The 15,491-nt window shown below is 30.4% G+C and overlaps 2 protein-coding genes and 1 non-coding gene across 5 annotated transcripts; 2 read left to right on the forward strand and 1 right to left on the reverse strand.

Annotated features, from left to right (window-relative positions):
• Positions 1 to 10,184: 10,184 nt before the first annotated feature.
• On the forward strand, positions 10,185 to 11,889 carry LOC108328100 (thioredoxin-like 3-1, chloroplastic). 3 transcript variants are annotated; one of them, XM_052872218.1, is made up of 5 exons: positions 10,185 to 10,764; positions 10,866 to 10,940; positions 11,221 to 11,287; positions 11,391 to 11,408; positions 11,501 to 11,719. In XM_052872218.1, exons 1-5 carry the CDS (start codon positions 10,454 to 10,456, stop codon positions 11,519 to 11,521), a joined length of 492 nt encoding a protein of 163 aa, XP_052728178.1. In that variant the 5' UTR covers positions 10,185 to 10,453; the 3' UTR covers positions 11,522 to 11,719. The 3 variants fall into 3 exon arrangements, with proteins under 3 accessions (XP_052728178.1, XP_017417384.1, XP_017417383.1); XM_017561894.2 differs by having other exon boundaries at positions 10,191 to 10,764; positions 11,533 to 11,889; XM_017561895.2 differs by lacking the exon at positions 11,391 to 11,408 and having other exon boundaries at positions 10,186 to 10,764; positions 11,533 to 11,889.
• A 231-nt stretch (positions 11,890 to 12,120) lies between these two features.
• On the forward strand, positions 12,121 to 12,202 carry TRNAS-GCU (transfer RNA serine (anticodon GCU)). The gene has a single exon. It is a non-coding gene; the product is annotated as a tRNA-Ser (tRNA).
• Positions 12,203 to 13,507: 1,305 nt separating this feature from the next.
• Positions 13,508 to 14,947, reverse strand: LOC108327826 (uncharacterized). Its single transcript, XM_017561543.2, has 3 exons — positions 14,001 to 14,947; positions 13,818 to 13,897; positions 13,508 to 13,724 (listed from the first exon to the last, which is right to left on the reverse strand). The coding sequence occupies exons 1-3, from the start codon at positions 14,892 to 14,894 to the stop codon at positions 13,631 to 13,633; spliced, it is 1,068 nt and encodes a 355-aa protein (XP_017417032.1). The 5' UTR covers positions 14,895 to 14,947; the 3' UTR covers positions 13,508 to 13,630.
• Between the last annotated feature and the right edge of the window lie 544 nt (positions 14,948 to 15,491).

A 15,491-nucleotide genomic window follows, 5' to 3' on the forward strand; every position in this document is an offset into this window, starting at 1 on the left:
GATAACTAAAAATAACGTATAACATATTAATTGTTTAATTTCATTTATATACCCTAATTTGAACATTGACTTGGATGACGCTAATGAAAATAAATTAAAAAAAATTATATTCTACGGTATTTTTATATTCAACAAATATAAACGAAAAATATAAAAAAGAATTATAATTAATGAAAAAGATGAATGTATGGAAATGGATGTGAATTGAGAGATGAGTCGAACAATGTTGACGAAGGAGAATAGGAGAAAAATATGGATGAAAGAGATGAGAAAAAAAATGTTGATGAATGTATGTAGATGAAAAAAGATGAATATGGATGAAGGAAATAAGTATGGGTAGTGGAAGTGAATGTGGGTGAAAAAAATGAGTGTGAATGTGAATGAAAGATATGAGTCTCAGAAGATTTATAAGTGTGAATGAGGAAGATAAGTGGTATAAGATTTACATAAAGTGAGTGAAGAAAATTACAAGTGAAGAGATTTGTCATCTTTAAATTTATGTAATTGGATTAAAAGTAATCTACGATCCACATTCAATATAAAAAATATATGCGGATTCTAAATATATAACAGAAAATTAACACTATGTTTTCATTTCTTAAACAAATGAAGGAATTCATATACCAAATGACTTCTTTGACTTTGAGATCGTATCAACTTAATAGTAAAGAGAGATGTTTCAAGCTCTTTAGTTACTCACATATGAGTTCACCAAAATAAAGAACCAATACTAATAAAAACCAAAATATAATAAATACAAAAGTATTTCCTTTGAAAAACAACAATGTTAAAAAGTGATAAATCCCTTTTATATTAGTGACGAGTTGGTTTACACATTTTGAACAAATTTCTTAAAGTAAAACACATAAACTTGTTGTTTAAATTTCATACATTTGAATATGTACCCACATATCAATTCCAAACAAAATATAAATAATACAAAAATCTTCTATAGAAGTATTTTCATGTTCTTCCAACAGAAAATCATATATCACATTAACATGAACTTTTTTCAAACAAAAATACTTCCTACATTCATTATCTACGTCAATCTCATTTAAATCAATTTTATCTTGACTACTCTAAGTTCCAATCCTCAACATACATATAATAAATTAAATCAAACTACTTCTAAACTAAGAAAAAAAAACATCACTTCTTTCAATCTACCTAGTACCTAACTTAGTTAAAAGATTACTACTTATCATAATAAAGTTGTTCAACATGGCGACCATTCAAACAGTGCGTCTTCAATAAACATTTTTTGTTCCACACTTAACTTTTCATTTTAAACACCAAAATATTTCTATTTACAAGAATTGCGAAAAGAATTGCGAAAAGAAATATGCAAAAAAAAACTCAGGTAAAAAAAATCAGCAAAAATCTTCATTATCATACAAATATATACCTTTGTGTCATGACTCATTTACCAAGTTCATCACCTTTACTTATCACACTGTTATTCTCAAACGCCACCAAAAAGTAACACATTGTTTTACAATGTCTACTACATCGCTACCATAAACAAAATTTTCGTAAGTAAAAGAGGAAAATTACCACTACATTTTGAACTTCTGTCAATAAAAAAAGAAAATAATAATTTAAAAAAATGAGAATGATGATTGAAAGAATGGCGTTTTCTTTCGACAAAAATAAATGAAAATATCGCGAATTATTTGGTAAAATTAAAAACTCAATGTTACAATTTGAAATTTCAACATGTACCAACGTCTAACAACTTAAAAAAATATTATTGAAAATTAATTTTAAAAAAGTTATATGTCAAAACTGTGTAAAAATAAGTGTCAAAATCTCAAATGCAGGTGGTTGATTGGCCGAATGCGGCATTAAATTCGCATCACATTCATGCACGAAACTTCTCTCCACCGACTGAAACATTATGCTGCAACTGTCCCAACTTTAGGTCATGCATGCCCAACCAAATCACCATCAATTTCAATTCCTACTCTGTCATCACCCTTTGTAGTGCAGTACTGTAGTTTCTTCACTACATGCAATTTTTTCTCCAATTCTTTTTTCTCAAATCCACCTCCAAAGTGCACCAGGGAGACCACTGTTCAATCTCTCTACATGTACCCATCTTCTTTAACACATGCCGCACGTACAATTCATTTCTCCTGTTGCACCGTAGCATATAAAAAAATATTCAAGCTTTATTTTCTACGGAATAAATGAGATGTGCTTTGAAATTTTTTCTTTTTTCATTATGTTAGGTTAACGTAAGGGTCAAAACGAATATAATCAAATCAATCAGACCTAACTAGTGAATTTTAGGGCATCTTTGAATAAATTGCATTGATTGGGTCTGTTTTTCTTTCATCAGATGAATGCAGAAGAAGGGTAAAAATATATATACTCGAACACAAGACTTTGTTCTAACAAATTCTCGGGAAGTACCCCAGCAGTTTCAAGTAGGCACGTGTTTTCTTCGAGGTTCCGTTGGAAAAAGGAAGAAACCAAGATTAACGTTGGTAAAAACAATTTGAAATCTAGGATCTTGTTCGAAATGATTGTTTTTTCTCTTTCCCTATATCCCCCATATACTACTTCATGTGGCCATTAAATATACATGTCTTAATATGATTTATTTGAATGATAATTGATCATTATGATAGATGAACTCGTTGTGCCAGACTGAATTCCTGGTGATGTTGTAGTTTACCTATATCATAAATTCATGTTCGGTTCAACAGTTGGTTTCTCTCATTCATGCGTTTAGTAAGGTGAAGGATAAAAAAAAGAAATCCTATATTGTTTATCCCATTTGTCATTACCATATGCATGTGAGTATTGTTTTATTTATTTTCAACTATATTGTTTGGTGTGTGTGTGTGTGTGAGATATGGAAGGAGAAAGTAAAAGAGAGTGCTATAGGAGAGTGCCACCGTCGAGTTCCAAACCACCGTCACCGCTATGAAGCGCCGCCACAGATTCCGATAACCTCAACTTTTACTCTTCCTCTAAGTTAATTTTTGCTATCAAGTTCTCTGTAATGTAAGAAAGCCTTAATGCAACACCAATGCCCCTTTTTAAAGATAAATATACTAAAGAATAAACACACACATGCAACTTGACGACCATGTGAGGATTAACCAAAACATGGATATTCAAAATATGAAAGCCAAACTTGTTCTACAACACAATTTACTCGATAATGTCAGATCATTTTAACCTGATTTTGATTCATGTAGCTATAAAATAATTTTAAAAAATGTCTAATATTGTTATTAGACTTAAAATTATACTATAATCATTAAATATTCGAAACAAATATTTTCATAAAGTTTTTTTCTCTGTTTTCAAGATCTTTTGTTCTTATAATCACTGAAGAAAAGAATGAGAAAACATTAAAACAAAGACAAAAAAGATGCATAATAAAGTCTAGGAGGAGAGAAAAACAGTTAAAAAAACACATTTAGAATTTTTCGAAATGTTTTGTGAATCTAGTTAACTTTTATAATTTTTTTTTATAGAATATTAATGTTAACTCATGGAAAACTTGCAGCTTTGTATGGTTGAACAACTTGTTCAGAATAATAATAATCATAACCTCAATCACAACAATAACGTCATATACCAAGGTTAATTCGTTAAACATTTATGGTTGTCCACGACATAATCATCCATTTCTATTTGAGATGAAGTTATTATGAGTGTTAGGATCATTCCTCAATCCAGGAGTTCCTACTTCAATACATTACACAACATAACCAACTTAGGATATTTCTCCTTGAAATTCTTTTTTCACAGCATACTTGAATCCACATTTTCCATTTCATTTGAATATCATTATGCATGTCTACCATATATTTTTATCATACTGAATCACATACATAGCCTCATGTAAACATCATCATACAATCCACATAATCATATACATATATTTCACATAAACATAGTAAGAAATCACACGAAAACATTCCATATACATCAATATATAAGAATCAGTCCATGAAAAACCACTAAACAACACAAAAACCCTTTTAACTCATATTTACAGAAGTAGCGCTCAACCCCATAAACTAGCGCTCAATGTTACAACAACTGGAATCTTGACGCTCAACGTTAGAATCTTAGCGCTCAGCCCCAGCGACCTTGGAAAGTGGAACTCAAGCGCCGTGACAGAGGCGCTTAGCGCCATATCAGAACTTGAAACTCTATTTCTATGACCTTGGGCACTTCCTACACCATTTCAACTAATCCCTAGGACCTTATTGACATCGAGAAACCTCACAAAACACCATTCTAAGTCAAAATGACCACTTCAAACCAAATCAACTTCTCTGAGATACCCCAAATTCATTTCTACTCTTTCTAACACCAATTTCAATCAACCAAAGGTACATATAAGTCCTAAATGACTCTATGACAGACCCCAAATCATCCTTTTTACCCCGGACGTTCTAATTCAAAATCTCACCCATCAAATCCCATAAAACTAGTTGCAATTCAAGTCAAATTCAATATATCAACTACTAAAAAGTCTTACAATAGTTTTCCTATCATTCTTAAAGTTCAAACCAGTTTTAAATCACCTAAGGATGGACCTAAAAGTTCTGTTTTACATCAAACTTGCTTTTTTTACACTTTCACATATTAAAACATTTAAATCCCTTTGAAACAACATTGTAAACATGCTAAAATCACTATCATCCCATTTTAAACCACATATCAACCAACTCTCATCCTAATTAAGTTACTAAAGATCAAATAAACGGTCTTAAATCATCAATCATCCCAATAAACCAAGATTTCAATAATTCACCCCCTCGAACCTATTAAATTAACTATAAAGCACATAATTTTGACCTTTCACTAGCCTTTACACAGCCAATTTCAACCATCAAGGTAACTTCATAACATGAGATTCATCATCATAATAACATCCCAACATATTTCATCATAAACCAATTCTCAAACAAGCACATATACTCATTTAAATGAACAATCATCATCAAATTTTGTAATTTAATTCAATTTAACATATACCAAACCTATACAATAAACATAAATTAAAGTTCAATATCTAGTTTCTTTTATTTTACACTGAAGCTATATAGTTCTTAGAACATATTCATTTTCTTTCTGCATAAAGAACTCTAGAAATACCTATGAATCACCAAATTGGGATAGAAAAATTTATGTTAATATTAAAGTTTAGAAACTAATTTTGTATTAAAATTGAAAAACTAAACATATTTAATCTTTTTAATAATATATAACATTTAATAAATACATAATATTGAGACACAATTTTAAATATATTTAAAGAATAAAACCTATAAAAAATCAAGAGCTAAAGATCTGGTACACTGGCATTATTAATGATAAATTAGAGACGTGTGAGATCTCTAAACCTTCACGTGTCAACAGGAACAATGCTAGCAGGAATGTATTTAAAAAATACTTTGATAAACATATGTAATCTGACATATTAAAATGTAGGTTACACATTAATTAACTTATAAAAATGTTGTAATATTATTTCTTTATATTTATAAGAAACTCTACTTAAATAAATACAGTTTCTTAGAAATATTTATAAAAAGAGTTATTTAATGTGGTTGAGAAAAGGCAACACCCAACTGGACTCCACCATTAGACATAACGTGATCATAGCCTACGTGTCCCAACCACTTTCCTTCTTTCCCACCATTCCTTCTTTCCAACAAGTCCACTATACAAGTCAACAAAATATATATTATAATATATTTATACTATTTTTTATTATCATAATAAATGTAATATAAAAATACCATAACACCTGATTTTTTATAATCATTATGAAAGAAAGGAAGATGGATCGACCGACCTTATTATTCGTAAGAGATAGACGAACATCACATGCTTGTGAGTCACTCTTACACTCTGACTTCCAGCAAGCATGCAGAAAATTACTATTATTTCTGTTCTTCCTTTTTTAAGCAAACTTACCAATTACCTTTTCCCTCTATATATCAATCACAAAACCCCCCATCAATTGCTATGCATAGCTCCACAAAGAAAATGCACCAATTGTTGCATAATCATTTTATGCACACACCTGTTTCTCCTACCTCAACATTATAATTATCAACATCTCATATAATCTATTAGATTGCATATACATTTTACAAACTCTTTTAATAAAATTAAATTAAATTTAAAATTTAATTTGTTAAGATAGTATTATACTTGTTCAAAGTTTATTTTAATAAAATTTATTCTTTATTGAAATGTTACATAATATTATTAAATTGATATTGAATTATTTATTAATATTTAGTTCATATTTAAAATATATATATTCTGTCATAAGAAAAGAGAGTATTAAAAGTTTTACATCACTAAGAAAAACTTATATTATATAAATATTTTTTATTAATTAATTTTAAAAAATTGAATTAAACTTAAAATCAATCATTAAAATAAATTATTAAATATGTTTTTAATTCTTTAACTTTTAATAAAAATTTGAATTAGTTCATCTTCCAAATTTTAATCCAATTTAATTTTTCAACTTTAAAAATTACATTAATATAATTTTTTTAACTAATTTTTATTATGTTTATTTAATATTCCAAACATATTTATCAGTTAGTATTAAAACAAAAATGTATTATATGAACAATTCAAATATTATTGTAAAATACGTTTAAAATGTTAAATAAATTTAACAAAATTTAATTAAAATAATTAAATTCACATGTTTTTAAAATTGAAGACTAACCAAATCAAAATTTCAAGTAACTAATTTTAATTTTTATTAAAAATATAAAATCAAAGCATATTTAACTCTAGAATAAGTAATCCAGAAAGCAAAATAAAAATAATTTCCTGAATATCCAAAATCTTTCCTATGTCCCCCACACAGAAAAAAAAAAAGTTATAAAAGGCCTAGGGTATTGTAAATAAGGAAAGAAAAGACTTACAGAGGTTGAAAAAGAGAGAATTAGGGTATTCATTTCCATGTATCTTTGGAGAACCTTCATATCAGGACTGAGGTGGCCATGTCTTTAACTTTTTCAACTTTCGAATCACTACACTGCTTTAGTTCTTAGATTCCTCTCAAACACTTTTTTACTTAATTTTCTTTTATGTACTATCACTTCGATACCTTAATTTAATAACAGCTAATCATAAGTTTGAAATTATTTTGTCCCAAAATAAGTTTTATTTTATTGTAATTACATATTAAGAGCGTATGGAGATCAGATAAGCTTATTGCAATGATTGAATTGCAATATGATAAATAGAATGCTAAAAGAGACAGAAGGGACCACTGCTGTTCTCTCATTAATTATAAGCAAAAATTGATAGTGGGTTTGTAAAATATGCAATGATTTTTGTTTTTATTTTATTAAGGATTCAAAAGATATTACTAATACTGTTTAATATATATTAAACTATCTTAATCAGTATTTTTACACAGTCTATTATTTATTGTATGATGATTTGAAATATCTTTAAAACTTCAATTAACATGTCAACTAATCAAATGACATCAGTCAATATTTGAAGCTAATGGACTAAATAATTGTGCACTTGGCTATCAATGTAATTCCAAAACAATCCTAAGATTCTATTAGATTGATTGTGATTATACATAATAATAATAATAATATTAATAATAATAATAATCATATATTAACATGAACCAATAACAAAATGACATGTAAATGATGTTAAAATGTTGTTAAAAAAATGTTGTTAAAGTATATTATCTTTACACAATCTCTAAACTCACATTATTCCAAATAACTTACGTTAACACAAATATATTCATATAATAAACAATGATTCCAAATAACTTACGTTAACACATATATATTCATATAATAAACAATCAGAGTTTAGAATCTTCAATTCAAATGTTTATTTATCATTAAATTTTAGCGATCTCTAAATTTTGCATGTTCATAGCCTTGTATCATTTTATATAATAATTTAATGTTTAATCTCTTATTTCTTTCACTAGATTATCGGTAGTTGTATTAATCTCTTATTTCTTTTATCGGTAGTTGTATATTTATAATACATGGTTGTTCCACCTAAACAAGAATATATATATATATATATATATATATATATATATATATATATATATATATATATATATATATATATATATATATATATATATATATATATATATATATATATATATATATATATATATATATATATTTGCCGTGTACAACTGTTTGGATTCTAAGTTTTAAGGTTAAGAGTATTTTAATAATTTTTATTCTCAAAACTGAAAGAAAAAACTCAAACTTTTGTTCACCTCCCTCCTTCCTCTCAACCCTTTCTCTTTCATCTTTCTCACTCCAATATTTTCTCTATCATCGTATGGTAGTCCCAAATGTCTTTCTCACTCCAATATTTTCTCTGTCATCGTATGGTAGTCCCTACTGTAAAAAAATCAGAAACACTGACAGCTAAACAATCTTACAAAAAATAATTTTATAATAAGTTTTCATTTTGTAATTTTTTGTCTTATCTAATTTTCACAAGGAATTGGCAATTGATCTTGAAAAAATCAGAAATACTCGTTGTTAAACAATTTCTTACAAAAAATGATTTTATAATGAGTTTCCATTTTATAATTTTTGTCTTATCTAATTTTGTCTAATTTTCACAAGCATAATGACATCAAATGAATTGGTAATTGGCCTGGAAAAAATCAAAAAAGTTGTTGTTAAACAATTTCTTACAAAAAATGATTTTATAATAAATTTTCATTTTATAATTTTTATCGTATATAATTTTATCTAATTTTCACAAGCATAATGACATCCGAAGGAATTGATAACCTGGAGGGATTTTTTTAGAGATGATGATTCAATATATGCAAATGATGAAATTGGAGAGGTTAGTGAAGATGGTGAAATTGAAGAGATCTTGAATGAACCTTTGCCTGAAGGTGAATATGTCAATGCTCAACTCTTTACAAAGACAAATTGTTTAACGACAAGTGTTTCTGATTTTTTCAATTGGACTACAGTAGAGATGACAAAGAAAATGTTAGAGTGAGAGATATGAAAGAGAAAGGGTTGAAAGGAATGAAAGAGCTCTGTAAAAGTTTTGGAGGTTTCTTTTTTTTAGTTTTGAGAATGAAAATTATTAAAATACCTTTAACCTTAAAACTTATAATCATGATATATAAGAGTATTTTTGTCTACTAAAATCTGATACACATTACTAAAATGTATCCACTGAAAAAACAGACCTATGCACGATAGTAAACCATATATATATAAAAATTTAAGGATTGACACGAACAAGATGAATGAATAATAAAAAAATTTATACTTTTACATCTATGTAAAATAGCATTTATTTTGACTGCTTCATTTTAATAATATAATAATACACATCAATGATTGTGAAAAGATTGTTTTCGTTATTAAGAATATGAAGTATATGCTGAAGTATAAAACAATTTGTTCCCATTAAACTAGTGTTAGTTATTAGTGGGAAACTGTTATGCAATACCAGCCCATTCGAAGCAATTCTACAAGGCCAACTTCTTACAATGAAGGAAATTAAGTACTTTCTGCTACTCATACTTTCTTTCTACACTCCTACATTCTTTTAAAATAGCCATTAAATACAATTAACTATATTAAAACATCGTGTGCGACCTTAATTCAAATTAATACTTAATTTTATTTAAACTAATTGTCAACATTTTATTTTAATTTAATATAATTTCATGCTTTTCAATTTCTTTATTTTAAAAAATATATCACATTTCATTCTAACATATTTTGTAATATTATATTTTATTTTAAGTCACTTTTTTATATTCAATGATAAAATCATAATTATTCTATTGCTATTAATTTTTTAATGTATCACATTATTTATTAACTTCATTTCATATCTCTTCATTTCTCATTATCTTTTTTATAATTTAAACAACTACACTTTCACTTCTCTTTCTCTTCAAATTCACTTCCAAAATCACTCCTAAATTAAAACTCAAACTTAATAATAAGTTTCAATTATAGAGTGTGGATCTCTACTTGATGTACCAAAATAAGAAAGTGTGAAATCAACATCTTCAAACTCTCCCATTGAAATGCCTTATAAAATAAACCAGTCTTCCAATTTCTATATATCCGAAATGCTTGGGCCAAAAATTCTTTATCCTTCGAATTTCTATATATATTTTTTCCATGTCTTTCTTAACACACCTTCTGGATAAGCCTCCCCTTGCGTTGCGCCATTTTCCCCAACTTTTTCTTATTAAAACTAAACACTATTTATTGAATTTCACCAATTCAGGTTCACAGAATCCCAGATCAGCACCTGAGTCCATACTCTGTAACCCAAACCTAAGAAACCAGGTAGAATGATAGTGTTCCTTTTCCCTTAGCAATAAAGAAGACCATTTTCTTGATCGGCTTGTGCGTTGTAAAGATCATAGCTTGGAGTGCAAAAGGGTATGTCTGTAATAGGGGCGTGTTCACAGTTTCTTTACGGAGAGGTTTATCAGAGAGATGAACAGTGGGCACAGTGCTTGGTGAGTGGGAGAGGGTATCTGTTTTGTCGCAGGAGTGGTGGGTGTGGGAACATATGGGTTGGAAGCAGAAAGAGAGAAAGGAAGATGAAAAGAAGAAATTTTCGCGTGGAAGCTATGTGGCCAGATTTGTCAAAACCAAGTGAAGTTGAGATGGAAGAAATCACTGATTCCGACCACCTCGATCAAATTCTTCTTCTTGCCCACGACAACTCACAACCTATCCTCATTGATTGGTTCCTACTCACAACAACTTGTGTTATTCTCTCAAGTAAAAAGTAAATTATACAGTAATTTCGAGGATATATATGTTCTTTTGATTATTTTTGTAATGCAGGATGGCTACTTGGTGTCGGAAATGCATCTATTTGAAGCCCAAGTTGGAAAAATTAGCAGCTGAATATCTCGATAAGTAAACTACTCATTGTGTCTTCTTCAGTTAGATGACTCTTAATATTTTCCTTTAAGTCAAAACTATGTTAATCTGATATCAGTCCTGTATAGCTGCATATAACATTTGAAGTGAACACTAGACTCAGCTAAATAGAAGTTTATTGCTCTCAGTTGTTCGAACATTATACACAAAAAATGACATTTGAAAAGACTGTCTATGAATCCATTGTGTCTTGTTAATCCAAAGCAAATTAATGTTGCTAATCATTCCTTTGTTATCTCATCCTTGGATGTTTCAGAGTCAAATTTTATTACGTGGATGTGAATAAAGTACCCCAGACTCTAGTCAAGAGAGGAAACATATCTGTAAGTATGGATCTTCATTCTTAATTATTTCAGTAAAAGGATGTTCCATGATGTTGTGTGCTCGTTGTGACTGTTGTTTGTTCTGTTGTTCTGAAATATACAGAAAATGCCAACAATTCAGGTGCGTTCTCTCATTAAGTTAATTTTTGTATGTGGTAACATTAAAAGAAAGTATTTTTTGTGACTAGAAAAGGATGATTTGGATATGCATAGGAAAATAAAGAGAGAACTTGAATTGTTTGCAGCTGTGGAAAGATGGAGAGATGAAGGCAGAAGTGATTGGGGGCCATAAGGCCTGGCTAGTTACTGAAGAAGTCAGAGAAATGATCCAAAAGTTCTTATGATACTTCTGTTTCCTCAGAAAAACAAGAGACAACAAAAGTTACAATTGAAGAAACTAGTCTTCCAATTTATATATCTTTCTTGTTAATACTTTTTGTATGTTGGCAACTGCATGTAGTTGTAGGTTATATATATATTAATGGAATTCTGTACCATAGCTGAAAGAAATTTAACTGGGAAAAGAAGATGCTCGGTGTTTGTCCCTCCCTCTCACGCATTAGAGGAATAATACCAAGTTAAAAACTTGCAATTGTTTTCTATTAGTGACAGAAAAATATTATTAAAAATGGAGTTGAGGGAAGCACATTGACAATTACCTTGTACATGTTGTTGATTGCTAAAAATTCATGTTTTAATAATTGGTTTTTTATTTACTTTCAAGAGGTGGATTTGGAGCTGAATCTGGTTTTGGTCCTTAGTTTCAACCATAAAGATTAGGTGATTGAATACCCAAGCGTCAAGTACGCATATAAGAATAATCTTTCAAAAAAGTCGCTTTGGCCGAGTGGTTAAGGCGTGTGCCTGCTAAGTACATGGGGTTTCCCCGCGAGAGTTCGAATCTCTCAGGCGACGAATCAATTTTTTTACTTTCGTTCTGAGCTAAATTCCTTTAAAAATATTAATTCTTAATTTTTTGTGAATGAATTCACACTTTAACATACATTTTCTTCAGGTTGAGATTAGAATAGTAAATAAAAATTATTCCTCTATCTCATTAATATAGAAATTTCTTTTTTTTTTGTATACACACATTTTTACCATCTTTAACCCTTTAAATATAAATAAACATTTATTTAAAATTTACTTATTTTTAAATTAAATATAATTATTTTTTCATTGTAAACTTCAAATAACTATTTATTTAAATTTAATCATTATCTTAAAGTAAAATAATTATCAACAACAAAAAAACACTAGTGAATAATAATTCTTGTAAAGCAAATATTTCTTTAATTTTTTTTACACTATAGACACACTAGCATATACCAAAAACCAATACCGAAAGATTATATGTTCATGAATCAGTCTGAGGAGCTTCAATTATGAAAATCATACTTTGGTAATTGCAGTGTTGTTTCCGTATTCATGAATCATTTTCAACGAGTTAGTTACTTAGGTAGGTTTTACTTTTACAATTATTAAAATTAATTAAACATTTAAATATTAATGAACTGTCGTGTTAATATGTGTCACTAAAATAGACTTAGGCATTACGCTTTGTCAACTGAGATTATATTCAACATTCAGAAATTGCATAGCTCTGTACTGACAAACAGAAGTACCGAGCAAATTGAGATTTGAAACAAAGATTTAAATGATATGCTTCCGCAGACGTTCTGCACCAACATTCCAACAGCAGCATGACAGAAAAGGGCCACTTTATTTCATTACACCAGGCATAAAAAGTCACAATTCACAATATCTTCTGCTAATCACCTTCATAGTATATCATCTAATTTACCAAGGATGATTGATGCTAATTAACAGTGTTTAGTATTGCTTAAATTACTTATTTTACACTTATACATTAAAGCTATGGTTCATAACAAAACGTCTCCGACTATCTGCAACTTGAAGATTGAGGTATGAGGGTCTCTGTAAATTTCTAAAACTGCATATCCAAATGCCACAGAAAACGAAATGCCAAAATACAAAAAACAGAACTGCCATTACATTAACACGAAAGCATAGTTAAATTATCAAAATTTCCTATATCAGGATTATCTGATCCAGTCAAAAACACAAGAAAACAATAGTCTCTAAATTCTATATTTCGAGTGTGGTATAACTTGAAGCAAGGTGACTTCTCAGATTTCAACTTATTCATCGAATGACAACTGACATTAGTCACAGATAACACTCAAACCAGATATGTAATTGCACAAACGAAGATGCATTATCCATTAATGTCACATTATCCATGAATTAATCTTTCCTTACTAATGAATATCAAATGAAAATCAGCTAGCTCCATGATGCAGGGAATACAATCACAAAATCTCAAATTCCAAAACCAAAAACCGCACGTATCCTTTGGAAGATAAGATCCCGCCACCCCCTTTCGGTGTTCTCCGCAACAGTTGCATTTCCATACCTGTATCAATCGGAAACCAAACCACCTTAGCAAAATCAAACCAAACAAAAACATAACTTCCATAAGACCAATTCCAAGCACACAAACAGTCACCTGTCCTCTTCAGGCACATCAGAATGAGTCAGCTTAACAACCGTAACACCCGTTTCAGGCTCCTCAAACACAAGCCTCACCTGCAAATACACACGTATCGGTATTACCATACTGTAAGTTGTGTGAAATTTAGTTATTTGGCTTTTTTTTCCTAATAGTTAACATAAAAAGCAAAATACTTACTGTGGATTGAACTCCATCGTTCCAGCTTCCGAACCTCCATTTCTGCACAATCAACTTACCCTCCTGCAACTCCAAATTAGTTCCAGTCACCGATCCATCAAAAATGCTAAACTCACCACCAACCTCTTTACTAATCCTCGCATTGCTCTGCGTGAAACCCTTCCATCTATTCTCATCCATCAATATCTCATACAAGTCCTTCGCCCTGCAATTGAACCTCTCAGTCATACTGATACTCTTCACTCCCTTCTTCTCCTTCTTCTTCGTAGACGTCGAAGTTTCCTTCTTCGGCGCAGCCGTAGTGGGCGGTGACGGAGACGGCGCAGGCCGCGCCGGTGATGGCGACGGAGACGGAGACGGCGCTGGCTTCTTCTCCAATTCGTCCTTAACAGGACCGCCTCTGGCCATGCTCTGCACCCAAACCCTAACCTTCTCCAAGATCAAAGGCTTCCCCTTGGAAAGCATTGCGTCCTTGATCCTCTTCCCTACCGGTCCTTCGTCGTTGACGGTGATTCTGAGCTCGGGATCCTCGTCGGCATTCTCGTCGGATATGTAGGGAATTTCGACGGCGCCTTCGACTTGGAGAAGCGAAGCTCCGTTGGAGTCCTTGGCCTCGCCGTGCCAATTGAGCGTGAGGCTGATCTCGTAGCCGGGGATGATCTTTCCCTTGCGGATGTTGATGTAGGCCTCGCCGTCGAGGGAGCGGAGTGAGGTGGTTTTGATGAAAAGATTCCCCTCGCCGTCAAGAATTGTGAGGTTGGAGAGGAGGGAAGAGAAGAGTGTTCTGGACCATTCGAGACAGTTGGTCTCCGCCCAGTGCCAGTTGTGGACGTTGGTGCCGTCGGGGCGGTCCTCCACGATCCACCGTTTGTCGCCCTCGCCGTAACGAGCCATCGTAATTGCGTGCTTTGCTTTGTTGTAATGAATGGTTAGAGAATAAGGGTTTTCGTTGTTATGGTTATATAACGTCTTAAAAGTGTGGAAAGGTCTAGAATCACTTGAGAGAAGGGTCTAGTTTCTTCTTCTATTGGGCTGGGTTGCTTTACATTTCAGTTTTACTTCAACCTCATTACTACTTTTCATTTTTATATGAAATTATTTTTCATTTCAAAAATGCTTTTATTTACATTTGTGGGTAATTAAAACTAAACCATGTCTATCTTTCACTTTAAGTGACCAATCTTTATTACAGAAAAAATATTGTGCATTAGTTAAGTGCGAAAACATTTAAAAGTTACAAAATTACTTCAAACACACCATAAGGATGATTTTGAAAAAAATCCACCTACTTTATATATTCAAATTGGTGTTTTCAAAACAATATATAAGTAACAAAAATAAATATCCCTTTTGAGGCATTTAAGTATAACAACAACAAAAATATCAATTTAAAGTCAAATATGTTTTAAAAGGTGATGACACAAATAATAAACAAATCACAATTTCAATAATTTGATTTAAGACGCATATAAAAAGAAATGTGTATAAAAA

Source organism: Vigna angularis, chromosome 2, assembly GCF_016808095.1.
Source record: "Vigna angularis cultivar LongXiaoDou No.4 chromosome 2, ASM1680809v1, whole genome shotgun sequence".
Lineage (NCBI taxonomy): Eukaryota > Viridiplantae > Streptophyta > Magnoliopsida > Fabales > Fabaceae > Vigna > Vigna angularis.